Source organism: Staurois parvus, unplaced genomic scaffold, assembly GCF_062004578.1.
Source record: "Staurois parvus isolate SC_StPar_1 unplaced genomic scaffold, SC_StPar_1.0 ptg000860l, whole genome shotgun sequence".
In the NCBI taxonomy this organism is placed as follows: domain Eukaryota; kingdom Metazoa; phylum Chordata; class Amphibia; order Anura; family Ranidae; genus Staurois; species Staurois parvus.
In genome coordinates this window covers 569,175-581,780 of record NW_028318656.1, presented here as the reverse complement: position 1 = coordinate 581,780, position 12,606 = coordinate 569,175, and the positions used below count along the sequence as shown (strand labels likewise).

The window sequence follows — 12,606 nt, the reverse complement described above, 5'->3', positions numbered from 1 at the left end:
CTGAACACACGAACAGCCCATGGTCGACTTGAACATAGAGCCCATCATTAACCGCATGCCGCCCAGCCACTGTACATATACGGCTGCAGGGCGGCACTCACAGGCAAAACCACGTTTTAAGACGTGTGTTTTGTAAACAAATAGGGGGCGCGTGTGAGGCGTTCTCTGCCGCAGATGTCAGTCGCCGGGTCACAGCCGCTCCTTAGCGGCTATGTCCCGGCGATTGGCGGCAAACAGTGACAGAGAGCACAGCTGCAGTAACTGTGCTGTCTGTCACTTCCCTGACAGCTCGAGGATGAGCTGATCGAGAAAGAACAGTTTCTCTTTCTCGATCAGCCTTGTCCCGTGCAGCACACACCCCGCCCCCTAGTAAAACACTCCCCTCACTCCTATAACCCTTCCCTGCAAAATAAACTTAACCCCTTCCTCCCCAGTGCCATTAGTACAGTGTCAGTTTTTTTTTTTGCACTGATCACTGTATTAGTGTTTTTGGGGATGTCAGTGACCCCAAGTCAGTACCCCCAATGTCAAAATGTCCGCCGCAGTCCCGCCATAAGTCGCTGGTTGCTGCCATAAGTCCCTGATCGCCGCCATAATTCGCTGATCGCCGCCATTATCAGTATAAAAAAAACCCTAAAAATCCCAGTATCTTTCCCGCCATTTGTAAACTCTATAACTTTCACGTAAACCAATTAATTTACACGTATTGGTTTTTTTTAGCAAAGACATGTCGCAGAATGCGTTTTGGCAGAAATTTATGACTAAATTTGATTTTTGCATTTTTTTTTACTGGACATGTTTTATAGCAAAAAGTCCAAAATATTGTTTTTTTTTCCTCAAAATTGTCAGCCTTTTTTTTTTATAGCACAAAAAATAAAAACCACACAGGCGATCAAATACCACCGAAAGAAAGCTCAATTTGTGGGGAAAAAAAAGATGTAAATTTCATTTATGTACCGTATTGCATGACTGCGCAATTGTCCGTTAAACTAGCGCAGCGCTGTATAGCAGAAAAATGGCGTAAATTGCAGTATCTATACCATAGTTTGTAGACGCTATAACTTCCACACAAAGCAATCAATATACACTTATTGGGATTTTTTTACCAAAAACATGGAGCAGAATACATTTTGGCCTAAATTTATAACCAACTTTGAGTTTACTATATATTTTCTATAGCTGAAAATAAAAAATATTGTTTTTCTTCAAAATTTTTGGCCTTTTTTTGTTTATAGCGTGAAAAATAAAAATGATCAAATACCACCGAAAGAAAGCTCTATTTGTGTGGAAAAAAGGAAGTAAATTTTGTTTGGGTGCAGCATTGCATGACCGCGCAATTATCAGTTGAATTAGTGCAGCGCCAAGTAGCAAAAAGAGGCCTGGTCATTAAAGGGGGTAAATCCTCTGGAGGTCAAGTGGTTAATAGCATCTAGAGGTAAGGAAACAGAATAAAAGATAAAAGGGGGGGGGGTGTGGAGAGAGAAGTTGGCCCTCCATAAGAACCCTGTTCATGGGGATGGGGAAATTAAGTGGTCAGATTGAAAAAAACAACTGATCGGCTGTCATGGGGGGTTGAGTTTGAATTTGCCCAGGGAATTGGTCAAATTAGCTTTGAGGTACCATTCTATATTGAAAAGATTGAATTAAAGACATCGTTTACATAGTGGAGAAGATATGTATGGTAAAGATTGTATTTGTAGAGAAATAGTTCTTCAGATTGGTGTCTAGTTTCTCCGGATAGACAAGTTTTGTGAGATCCTTTTTAACTGTGGTGACTGTAGGTGGAGAAGTGGATGTCAACACCTTCAATATGTTAATGCAGGCTGCTAAGAGGCTTAGATGTGTCCATTGGGGAACAGAAGCACTGCATTCACCCGGGAGTATGTGTCCAGGGACTATTATCACTAAATACTAATAAGAGAAACATCTTATAAAGGAGCATCCCAGTAATGCATTAACTGAAAGTGATAACTTGGTCCCAGAAGGTTGAGATTGGAGAGCGTAGCCAAAATAATTAAAACAACGAGGGCTTAGAGATCCTGCATTGTGGGCATGATGCTGAGTGGGAAGTGAAGGAATATGAGCATTTGTTTAATAGGCGATCAACAGGAAAGAGACCGATTCCCTTCAAATGATCAGAACAGCATGACTTTATGTAGAAGAGCACCTGATGGTAATATAAAAGATGTGTGGAAGGAAGTTGGAACTCAGTGCCTTTCTTGGAAAAGGATTTTGGTTTTCAAAGTAACCAAATGGAACAGGGCGATCGCCTTTACCAGGCTTTTTGTGTGCCACAGGCCACAGGAATTGTATTCTATGCTTTGTATATCCAGTATCTGGAAATGTGTGGGGAAAGACTGAGTGTCTTCCTCATCTCCCTCCAGTCAATACCAGTGTCACAGATATTCTTTTGCAAGGTTTTTGGGAGGGTTTGCAATTTGCTGTGTAAAATGCCAGACAGGTGGTAGGGAGAGACTGCTGTACGGTTAGATCCTAAAACATAGTTAGCATATGTCGAAGAATGGGAAAGCCAATCTAAACCATACCTCCTTAGACAAGCCACATATAGCCTAATATCAGGTAAATTAGCACCTCCCTCACTCTTCAGAAGACTTATTTTGAACAATGCAATGACAGCTGTGTTGAGTCTGCATACGTCTTGATGTTTCGAGAGGACGGGGATAGTTTGTAGATGGTATATTAGGCAAGGAAAACTCACCATTTAAACAAGGTGGCATCTTCTGAAGAGCGATAGGTGGAGAGTTATCCAAGCCCGCAGTTCTGTCCAAATTTTCAGAAACAGTGGGGGAAGTTAAGATGATAAAGATGGATCCCTCCGTATTTTAATACCCAAATGCACAATGTGATGGTGGGCCAGCGAGAAATGGGATAGTGTATTCCACTTTGGTGAGATCAAACATGTGAGGGGTAGTACTTTGCTTTTCTCATAGTTTACAACTAAACAAGAAAAACTGAGAAACGTATCCAGGGTGCTTCACAGAGCCTCTAAATCAGAAAAGGGGTCCTATGTAAAGATTAGCATATCATCAGCAAACAGCACCGTATGCAGCTCTCTCGTGCCTATGCAGATGCCATGAAGAGAGCCGATGTTAACAGGTATCTTGAAATAGTTTCTAAGGCCAAATTAAAAATAAGGGGGGGAATATAGAGTATCCCTGTCTTGTTCCCTTATGTAGGGAGATATTACCTGAAATGCCTTTGGAGGCTATAATCCATGCCGAAGGGTTAGAGGACATATTGTGCAGAAAATCCATTATGCGTCCCATAATGACCTCTCTGGTCATCTCCTGTACTGTGTCTGCAGTCTCTGGTCATCTCCTGTACTGTGTCCGCAGTCTCTGGTCATCTCCTGTACTATGTCCGCAGTCTCTGGTCATCTCCTGTACTGTGTCCGCAGTCTCTGGTCATCTCCTGTACTGTGTCCGCAGTCTCTGGTCATCTCCTGTACTGTGTCCGCAGTCTCTGGTCATCTCCTGTACTATGTCTGCAGTCTCTGGTCATCCCTGTACTGTGTCCGCAGTCTCTGGTCATCTCCTGTACTGTGTCTGCAGTCTCTGGTCATCTCCTGTACTGTGTCCGCAGTCTGTGGCCATCTCCTGTACTATGTCCGCAGTTTCTGGTCATCTCCTGTACTATGTCTGCAGTCTCTGGTCATCTCCTGTACTGTGTCCGCAGTCTCTGGTCATCTCCTGTACTATGTCTGCAGTCTCTGGTCATCCCCTGTACTATGTCCGCAGTCTCTGGTCATCTCCTGTACTGTGTCCGCAGTCTCTGGTCATCTCCTGTACTATGTCAGCAGTCTCTGGTCATCTCCTGTACTATGTCAGCAGTCTCTGGTCATCTCCTGTACTATGTCCGCAGTTCCTGGTCATCTCCTGTACTGTCCGCAGTCTCTGGTCATCTCCTGTACTATGTCCGCAGTCTCTGGTCATCTCCTGTACTATGTCCGCAGTCTCTGGTCATCTCCTGTACTATGTCCGCAGTCTCTGGTCATCTCCTGTACTATGTCCGCAGTCTTTGGTCATCTCCTGTACTATGTCTGCAGTCCATTAGTTCAGAATTTTTTTTTCCTGTTTTCTGCCTCTAAAACCTAGGTGCATCTTATGGAGCGAAAAATACCGTATATAAGTAATTTGGGGCACAGGGGCCACCCTGCAGCAGTAAATGCACTGTTGCCGGTCCTTATGCGGTTAATTAAAATAGCAAAAATGCCATACTTATTTTGTCTGCACAATGTTTTTACAGAGTGTTCCAGAACCTCCTGTTTTGGAGTCCCCACCGGTGCTCCTGGCTGCCCCCCCCCCCCCCCGCCAAGGGCCCCCATAGGAATCTGCTTCCTATGGGGGTACTCGTACTTGCTCAATCCTGAGTCAGGCTGTTTACATCTATTTGGATAAAGCTCAGCCCTGCGCTCAGCTCACTATGTAGTGCAAGGATCTGCCTGATTTTACTAAAAATTAAATGGATCACGTAGGTTCTCCTGTTCCATAGTTCTAGTAAATCTAGGAAATTTTACAGAGATTGTACAATCAGATTGCATAATGTATGATTAGATTTAAAGTATAAGTATGAGAATAAGTATAAAGTATGACTCTTAACAGTTTTCACATCCCAAACACCTGTGTACCCAAGTACTGGCACAAAGCCTCTGTAAGTAAAGTTCAATAGAACTACAGCAAACTTTTGCAGGACAGCAAGTCCCAGCACGTCCCTTCTGTGATACTATTGACTTTCATTGCTTTCCTCTGATTGACCAACATCGTGTGCCAGAGGGGAAAATGTGCTGAGGGAATCATGGAATGTGTAGTTCCATCACATTTAGGTGGAATTGCCCTTTGTTGAGAAGAAACTACAGCACCCAAGGGGCTCGGTGACTGGGGAGGGGAGAGAACCTTTACAAACTGCCTGAGCAGATCTGGGGTACTTGGTGCCAGACCGGGCAAGGAAACAGGTGATTGAGATGGAATCTGCTAGCAACTGTCTAGCAGCATGGTCTATTTGTAGAGACACCTAGCGGGATCGCCAGTCTGTCCCTGGCTGTTCCAGAGACACAAAGCGGTATCACCAGTCTGCTCCCAGTTGTTCCAGAAGTGCTAAGCATGTTTGCTGAAGTCATCGCATCAATTTACCTGCAGCTGAAGTGCAGGAGTTGGTGAGAGCATTGTTAACTCATTCCTTGCACTGTACATCAGACAATGAACCGTTGAACTTCAGCATTGTGCACCACCGTAAGGGCCCCAACCAAGCTGGCAAAACCAAATTCTTTTTTTTATATATCCACCCCCCCCCAAGGGCTTTATCTTCCAAGCCTTGCACTTTCAATAAAGGGTTGTTTAATATGTATAAAGTAAAGTCCTGCAGGCAAACTTGAACATAGCGAGGTCACTCCAGGTGGTCTGATGGTGGCATAGTCTATAGTGCGATTGCTACCATATTTCTTAGCTTCCATCATTGCACCCCTTGTGACCTTATTATAGATTAAACTGATCTTAGTGTCTGGTGAAACCCAGGCCTGGGTATTCTTTGCCTTATTGTCCACAAACACCTGTATCATGTCTCTGTATAGTATTAGGGGTCATTGCATTCTCTTGTTCATTGATTGTGTTATTTCATTCTTCTTTGAGATGTTTGACATTATTAGAACTACATCTTCTACTGATTTGGTGTTGTCTATTTCACTGAGTAAGAGTGTGCCAGAGTGGTTAGAAAGGTAACATCAATAGTTCAAATATCAGATTAGTCTCAGAGGGTTTATTCACTTAATGGCTCATTCAGGGGTGCGCTACACCAAATACCAGGATTAATATCAGAAAATAATGGAGAAGTTTTCTATGGAACAAACTGGGAGGTGATGCCTGCCCTAAAATACATAGAAAGCTTTTGCTTTTCTACAACAAAGGTACATTAATGGTATATTTTTACATAGGGAAGCTGAAATTTAGAAAAATAATGGTGGTTAGCCTTCATTCAAGCAAATTTTTTACTTTAAACCTTTTTTTAAAAAAAAGATTATTCTAAACTGTATTTTTTACCTTTTGTTCATTGGTCACTGTGCTCTCTAGCAGTGCTAAGTTCCTCTCTAACAATATTATTATTATTATACAGTATTTATAAAGCGCCAATAGTTCACTCAGTGCTGTACATTACAAAGGGGGACAGAACATGTGACAGAACAACAACAATACAATGCAAAACATGAGGGGATTGAGGGCCCTGCTCTTTCCAGCTTACACTCTAGGAGGGGGGGATGGTAGCACAGGAGGAGATAGCTGTGGGGGATGGGGTGGTAGGAAGAGTGGAGGAGGTTGGCAAGTTAGCAGGGGGTGGGGTATGCTTCCCTGAAGAGATGGGTTTTCAGGGTGCGCCTAAAGGAGAGGAGAGTAGGTGATAATCTGATGGGTTGGGGCAGGGAGTTCCAGAGGATGGGTGACACCCTGGAGAAGTCCTGGAGGCGGGCATGGGAGGAGGAGACCAGGGAACTAGAGAGAAGGAGGTCTTGTGAGGAGCGAGCGGAGTGTGCGTGTTGGGTGGTACTTGGATATTAGGTCGGTGATGTAATTTGGGGCAGTATGGTGGATGGCTTTGTACTTCAGTGTTAGGATTTTGAATTTGATCCGTTGCGCAATATATGCCAAAATGAGCATGTGCATGTGACCACGGGTTCAGTTTGTATCAGAAGGTCATTTCAACAAGAGGAGGGGCAGAGACGAAAGGATCAGCCTTTTTACACAATTCAGAGGATTACCCTTTAGATTCCACAGTGAGTATAACAAGCATGCTTTACTGCATATATAGACTGATTTTACTGTTGTGGGTTTAGTAACACTTTAACCTATATAATAAAAAACAATGTCAATATTACAGATAAATTTTGTCCATACTTACAAAATGCAAGGTTGGGCTGAAGGTTGGCGAGAGAAATAAATGTTACTCGGGATGGAATCTCTATAAGTAAGTTGCAGAACTGCACCTACAATTACATCGCCTTCCCTGTATCGTTGCCTGGGGAGTATGATTTCCTGCATATGACACCTTGAATATTTAACCGAGTGCTTGGTAGCATTAAGAATAGAGAATATTAGGGCTGGACTGAAAAAATTTGCCAGCATATTAGCATTCTGAAATAAAAAATAAAACAAAACATTATATCAGCTAATGCCTTAATGATACCTGCAGTCTAAAATGCATTAGCTATTCTATTATGGTCCAAGGATATCAATGATTTTACATTTCCCAATAATTTTACATTTCAAAAACAATAGAATCATCCTCGGGGTGACCCTGAATATAATTTACTCCAAAAAAGTTGGCCCCTCATAAATTATCTGTTCCAAAAATTTGCAGATGTGTATGTGCCCTAACAAAACATCTGCATAGACCGGTCTATCATACATTTTTCTAGCCACCTTGAATTCAAGAAGTATCTCCCTAGTAAGCGTGCCAGATATGGAGTCAAACTGTATAGGCTCTGTGAGAGGGCAATGGGCTATACATGTCATTTAAGAATTTATGAGGGAAATGACAGTCATGTGGAGCCCCCCAAATGCCCAGACTTCATGGGGAGCAGTGGCAAGATAGTGTGCGACTTGGTATCACCCTTGTTCCTTATGAGGTACCATTTGTATGTGCCACCTAATTGCCAGTAAAGCAACAAGTTATACCAGGGGTCTTCAAAAAGTTTCCCTACTTTTATAAATACACTTTATTGTCAAACGTAATGGGCCAGCCCTCCAAATCACTGAATTCATGTGTTCCAATCATCTCCATGGCCACAGGTGTATAAAATCAAGCAGCTAGGCATGTAGACTGCTTCTATAAACATTTGTGAAAGAATGGGTAGCTCTCAGGAGCTCAGTGAATTCAAGGGTGGTACTGTGATAGGTTGTCACCTGTGCAATAAGTTCATCCATGAAATGTCCTTGCTACTAAATATTCCACAGTCAACTGTTAGTGGGATTAGAACAAAGCAGAAGCAACTGGGAACAACAGCAACTCAGCCACCAAGTGGTAGGCCACGTCACATGACAGAGCGGGGTCAGAGAATGCTGAAGCGCACAGTGCACAGAAGTCGCCAACTGTCTGCAGAGTCAATAGCTAAAGACCTCCAAAGTTTATGTGGCATCAGGGTAGCACAACAACAGTGTGTAGAGAGCTTCATGGAATGGGTTTCCATGGCCGTGCAATGTAAAGCACTGGATGCAGTGGTGTAAAGCATGCCACCACTGGACTCTAGAGCAGCGGAGATGTCTTCTCTGGAGTGATCAATCACACTTCTCTGTCTGGCACTCCGATGGACATGTCTGGGTTTGGCAGTTGCCAGGAGAACGATACTTGCCTGACTGCATTGTGACAAGTGTAAAGTTTAGTGGAGGGGGGGATTATAGTATGGGGTTGTTTATCAGGGGTTGGGCTTGGCCCCTTAGTTCCAGTGAAGGAAACTATTAAGGTGTCAGCACACCAAGACATTTTGGACAATTTCATGCTCCCAACTTTGTGGGAACAGTTTGGGGATTGAAAGGGTTAATAGTTAACTAACCTTTGCTTTGTACTAACTAACCAACTTTTATTTTCATAAACAGAATGTTCTCTGGGGACTGGAATGTTGTTATCTATATAAGTTTCCTCGGCCATGAAGATTTGCAGAACTTATGATCTTGTTTGCTATATTTCCATTACGCACCATATGGTGAGTTATTGTAACATCTATAACGTATTCTGATTGATGCTTTATGGATAACACTCGAAGTATTCGGTGTTATCTCTGTATTTAAACTCAAACAATAATAAAGACTTTGAATTCTGCACTTCACACCTCAATGTCTGAATTGCATTATTCCCAAAGTGCTTTGTATCTGGCATGATTGGACGGAGGGTGCTGGAACAAAATTGAGTTATCCTAACAGGGATGGTCCCTTCCTGTTCCAACATGACTACGCACCAGTGCACAAAGCAAGGTCCATAAAGACATGGATGATCGGGTTTGGGGTCGAGGAACCTCAAGGGCCTGCACAGAGTCCTGATCTCAACCCGATAGAACACCTTTGGGATGAATTAGTGTGGAGACTGCGAGCCAGGCCTTCTCATCCGACATCAGTGCCTGACCTCACAAATGCGCTTCTGGAAGAATGGAGAATGTATATGGAGCGTCAGTGAGCACTATGGGTGTGTAGAAAGGTATAAGCTGCTGGCACTAAAGGACCGCCCTTGGTGTCCTCATTAGTGAATGAAATATAAAAGGTATGGTTCTAAAGTAATGAATGAACAAAATTAAATACTTCTAAAACATGTACATATACATAAATAAATAATAAATGATGATAAGGTGAATAGAATCAGCAATAGAACAAATAGCAGCAATATTAAAAAGCAGACACAGTGAGGCACTTTGAACAGCGCTACCAGTCTAATGTGCGAGAGTTCATGAGTTATTAATATAACAATAATTAATATACTGATAACTGTGGTGATGGTATCCATGACACGGTCAGCGTTGGGTGATATAAAATGAATAGTGACTGATAGTGAACATATATCAAATGACAAAATAGTTATAAAAAAGTCCAGAAAATAAATCCGTGAACAGGTGACATCCAGTGCTGGTGGATCCATGAAAAGTATTCCTTTATATGCACTCACCAGAAGCGCATATAAAATGCGCATGAACAGCTGGTTTCTTCCCCAGGTAAGTCAGGCAGCACACCCATCAGTCATAGGACCATGAAGGCCAGGATGATCTCAGATAGAGACGATGACACCAAGCAGCATGCAAACCGCGATGAGAAATCCTGAGGAGTTACCTCACAAAAGAGCCAGAGAAAATCGGCTAACAGTGTAGCACTTTATTAAAGGTACAAAGTATCCACGTGGAGAGTACAAACAAAAAGTGTAAAACAACTCACTAAGATGGCCTCCGGTCCTTCGTGTGGTATGACGTCAATGCGCAGGCTCCTTCACTGACGCGTTTCGTAGGGTGGAGTCTACATTGCTGCCGTAACGCCGCCGCTGCCAAGGAACGGAGCGGCGGCCATCTTGGTATTTGTTTTATATCATACTCCATGTGGAATTTTAAGCTGTTTGTGATACAATTTACATCACAATAAATACTACACTATATTAGCATTTCTGGCTCCTGTAGTTGAGCTATCTTTCCCAGGACAAGGGATACCCTCCCCACTTTCATACGGATGAAGCAGTAGGATTAACCCCTCGGCTGCCTCTGTGCCTTTTCACCTCCAGATGTGACAGGTTTAAACATAAATGCCTATTAATGCTTACTCTCCGTTGAGTGTACATCCATCCAAGGTGGTGGATTCCCTTCGTGGATTTTTGCACGCTTGTACTTGGATACATTGCAATTGATTTGAGGACTATTATCGATTGATATTTGCTGACTGATATCAAGCAATATTGCGAACATTGCTTAATTCACTTTATTGCACTATTGCACTTTTTGGCACTTTATTCTTTTTTATATACCTAATAGGAGTATATTTATATTTATTACTTTATCATTATTTATATACAGATTGTGCATTTATTGTGCTGCACTTTTATTTATACATGTTTACATTGGGATCGTTGCCTACAACTTGAGTGCTAGCAGCTACTTTAATACTTAGATCTATTTTCAATTAGTGCTCGCTTGCATTATCTTATTATATTATTTATTTATGTATATGTACATGTTGTAGAAGTATTTCATTTGATTCATTCATTACTTTAGTGCTGCACCTTTTATACTTATTTCTGGAAGAATGGTCAAACCTTCCCATAGACACCCTCCTAAACCTTGTGGACGGCCTTCCCAGAAGAGTTGAAGCTGTTATACCTGCAAAGGGCGGAGCCAACTCAATATTGAACCCTACGGACTAAGACTGGGATGCCATTAAAGCTCATGTGCGTGTAAAGGCAGGCCGACCAATACTTTTGGCAATATAGTGTACATACTAACGATTTTTTTTAGCTCTCTCAAGTATACTACCTACTCTAACACCCTCTAGGTTAGTCTTGATTAGATTATACATCTGTCAAATATACACTCATTTTATATCAGTATCAGTGCGAAGATCGTAATATGGAATGTTAAAGGGTTTCATTCACCCGACAAACTCATTTCAGTTCTATGTCATCTGCGGCGGCTAAAAGTGGATATAGGCTTATTGCATGAGAACCACTTGCCTGAAGAGGACTATAACCGAATGTGTAAAATGTGGGTCAGTCATGTATATGACTTGGCCTCGGTAAAAGAGAAAGCAGTTGTGCTCATTCTCATTCATAAAAATGTGCCTTGCATAGTGGTAACCACAACTAGTGGTGGGGAGGGCTGTTTAGTGTCTATCTGCCTACATTTTGCATCACGAGATCTAACTGTCACTAACATTCATGCACTAAACTCTCCTACCAATAAATTCTTTCAAAAGATGTTCTCCCACTTGTCTCCATACTTACACACACCCCTTATAGTGGGCGGAGACTTCAACACTGTTATCCGTCTGACAGAAGACAGATCTCTTGGAAAACTCTCTTACACTCAACCCTAACACTCCTTTGTCACGCTTCATTGATGCTATGAAACTGGTGGATATCTGGAGACTGGCCCACCCAGAAGGTAAAGAATACATGTTCTATTCCTACCCACACTACACATTAACCAGATTGGACTATATACTCTGCAATGCTTGTGATCATTAGGCATCATTAGGCATTGATTGGCACAAAAATATACATTTTCTGATTTCCAAAAAGCCGAGACCAGTTGGATTCATCGGCTCAAGACTTATTTGCCATGTGGTCTTAACTTTGAGTGGGATATAAACTGCTTTATCAATAACAGCTAATTATTAATTTATCTACAATTTATCGTGTATAGTATTGTTTGATCCTTTAGTCACAGAGGATTAGCTTCCGATATATATACAGTACATGCCCTTTGATATTCAAGATTGGAGGGGTCATTTTTATTGTTGATCTTTTGATGTTTCCCAATTTATTTTTTATTTAATTTTTTAATTTTACATTTTTCATAATTTTATTTTGTCATATTTTAATATTGTAATTTTTGTGGTTCTGTATAAGAACATTAGATGGTGCTCTAATAGTCAGCTCCAGCAGGATGGTTTAATAATTGGTAAATTTCAATGATTTTTGATTGTCACCATAGGGTGGAGCTGTGTTCCATTTTGTGCACACCTTTGGTGGACTAATACAGATTTTAAATGCCTTTTGATCTACTGGCACTAGATGGCAATGTTCCCAGATGATTAGAGACTGATTACTTTGCAGGTGTACTTCCTGCTTTACTCACCATGAGTGGCCAATCAAGTGTGATCCTCTGGGGCTTCATATCCTATATAAGGAGCGTGGTTAAGTGTGTGCCCCTGATGACGTTACCTGTGACAAAATGCGTAGGTTGGAGCCACGCACAAACGCTACTGCGCACATGCGAACGGCCGGCGACCATTTGGGGAATCGGAAATTTTAAATTTTTTTGCCAATCAATGCCTAATGATGTTTGCTTACATGTGAGTGCAACCATACTTTAAATAAATGCTGTGAATATGGTTTTACACTATCTGGAGCATTCTT

The 12,606-nt window shown here is 41.9% G+C and overlaps 1 protein-coding gene across 1 annotated transcript in view; it reads right to left on the bottom strand.

The window, feature by feature from the left end:
- LOC149443279 (vomeronasal type-2 receptor 26-like) overlaps nt 1–12,606 on the bottom strand; it is a 92,745-nt gene that overhangs the window by 58,598 nt on the left and 21,541 nt on the right. Inside the window, exon 3 of the mRNA XM_089655679.1 lies at nt 1,661–1,775. Coding sequence (XP_089511805.1) covers nt 1,661–1,775 — 115 coding nt within the window. The remainder of the gene's footprint in view (nt 1–1,660; nt 1,776–12,606) is intronic.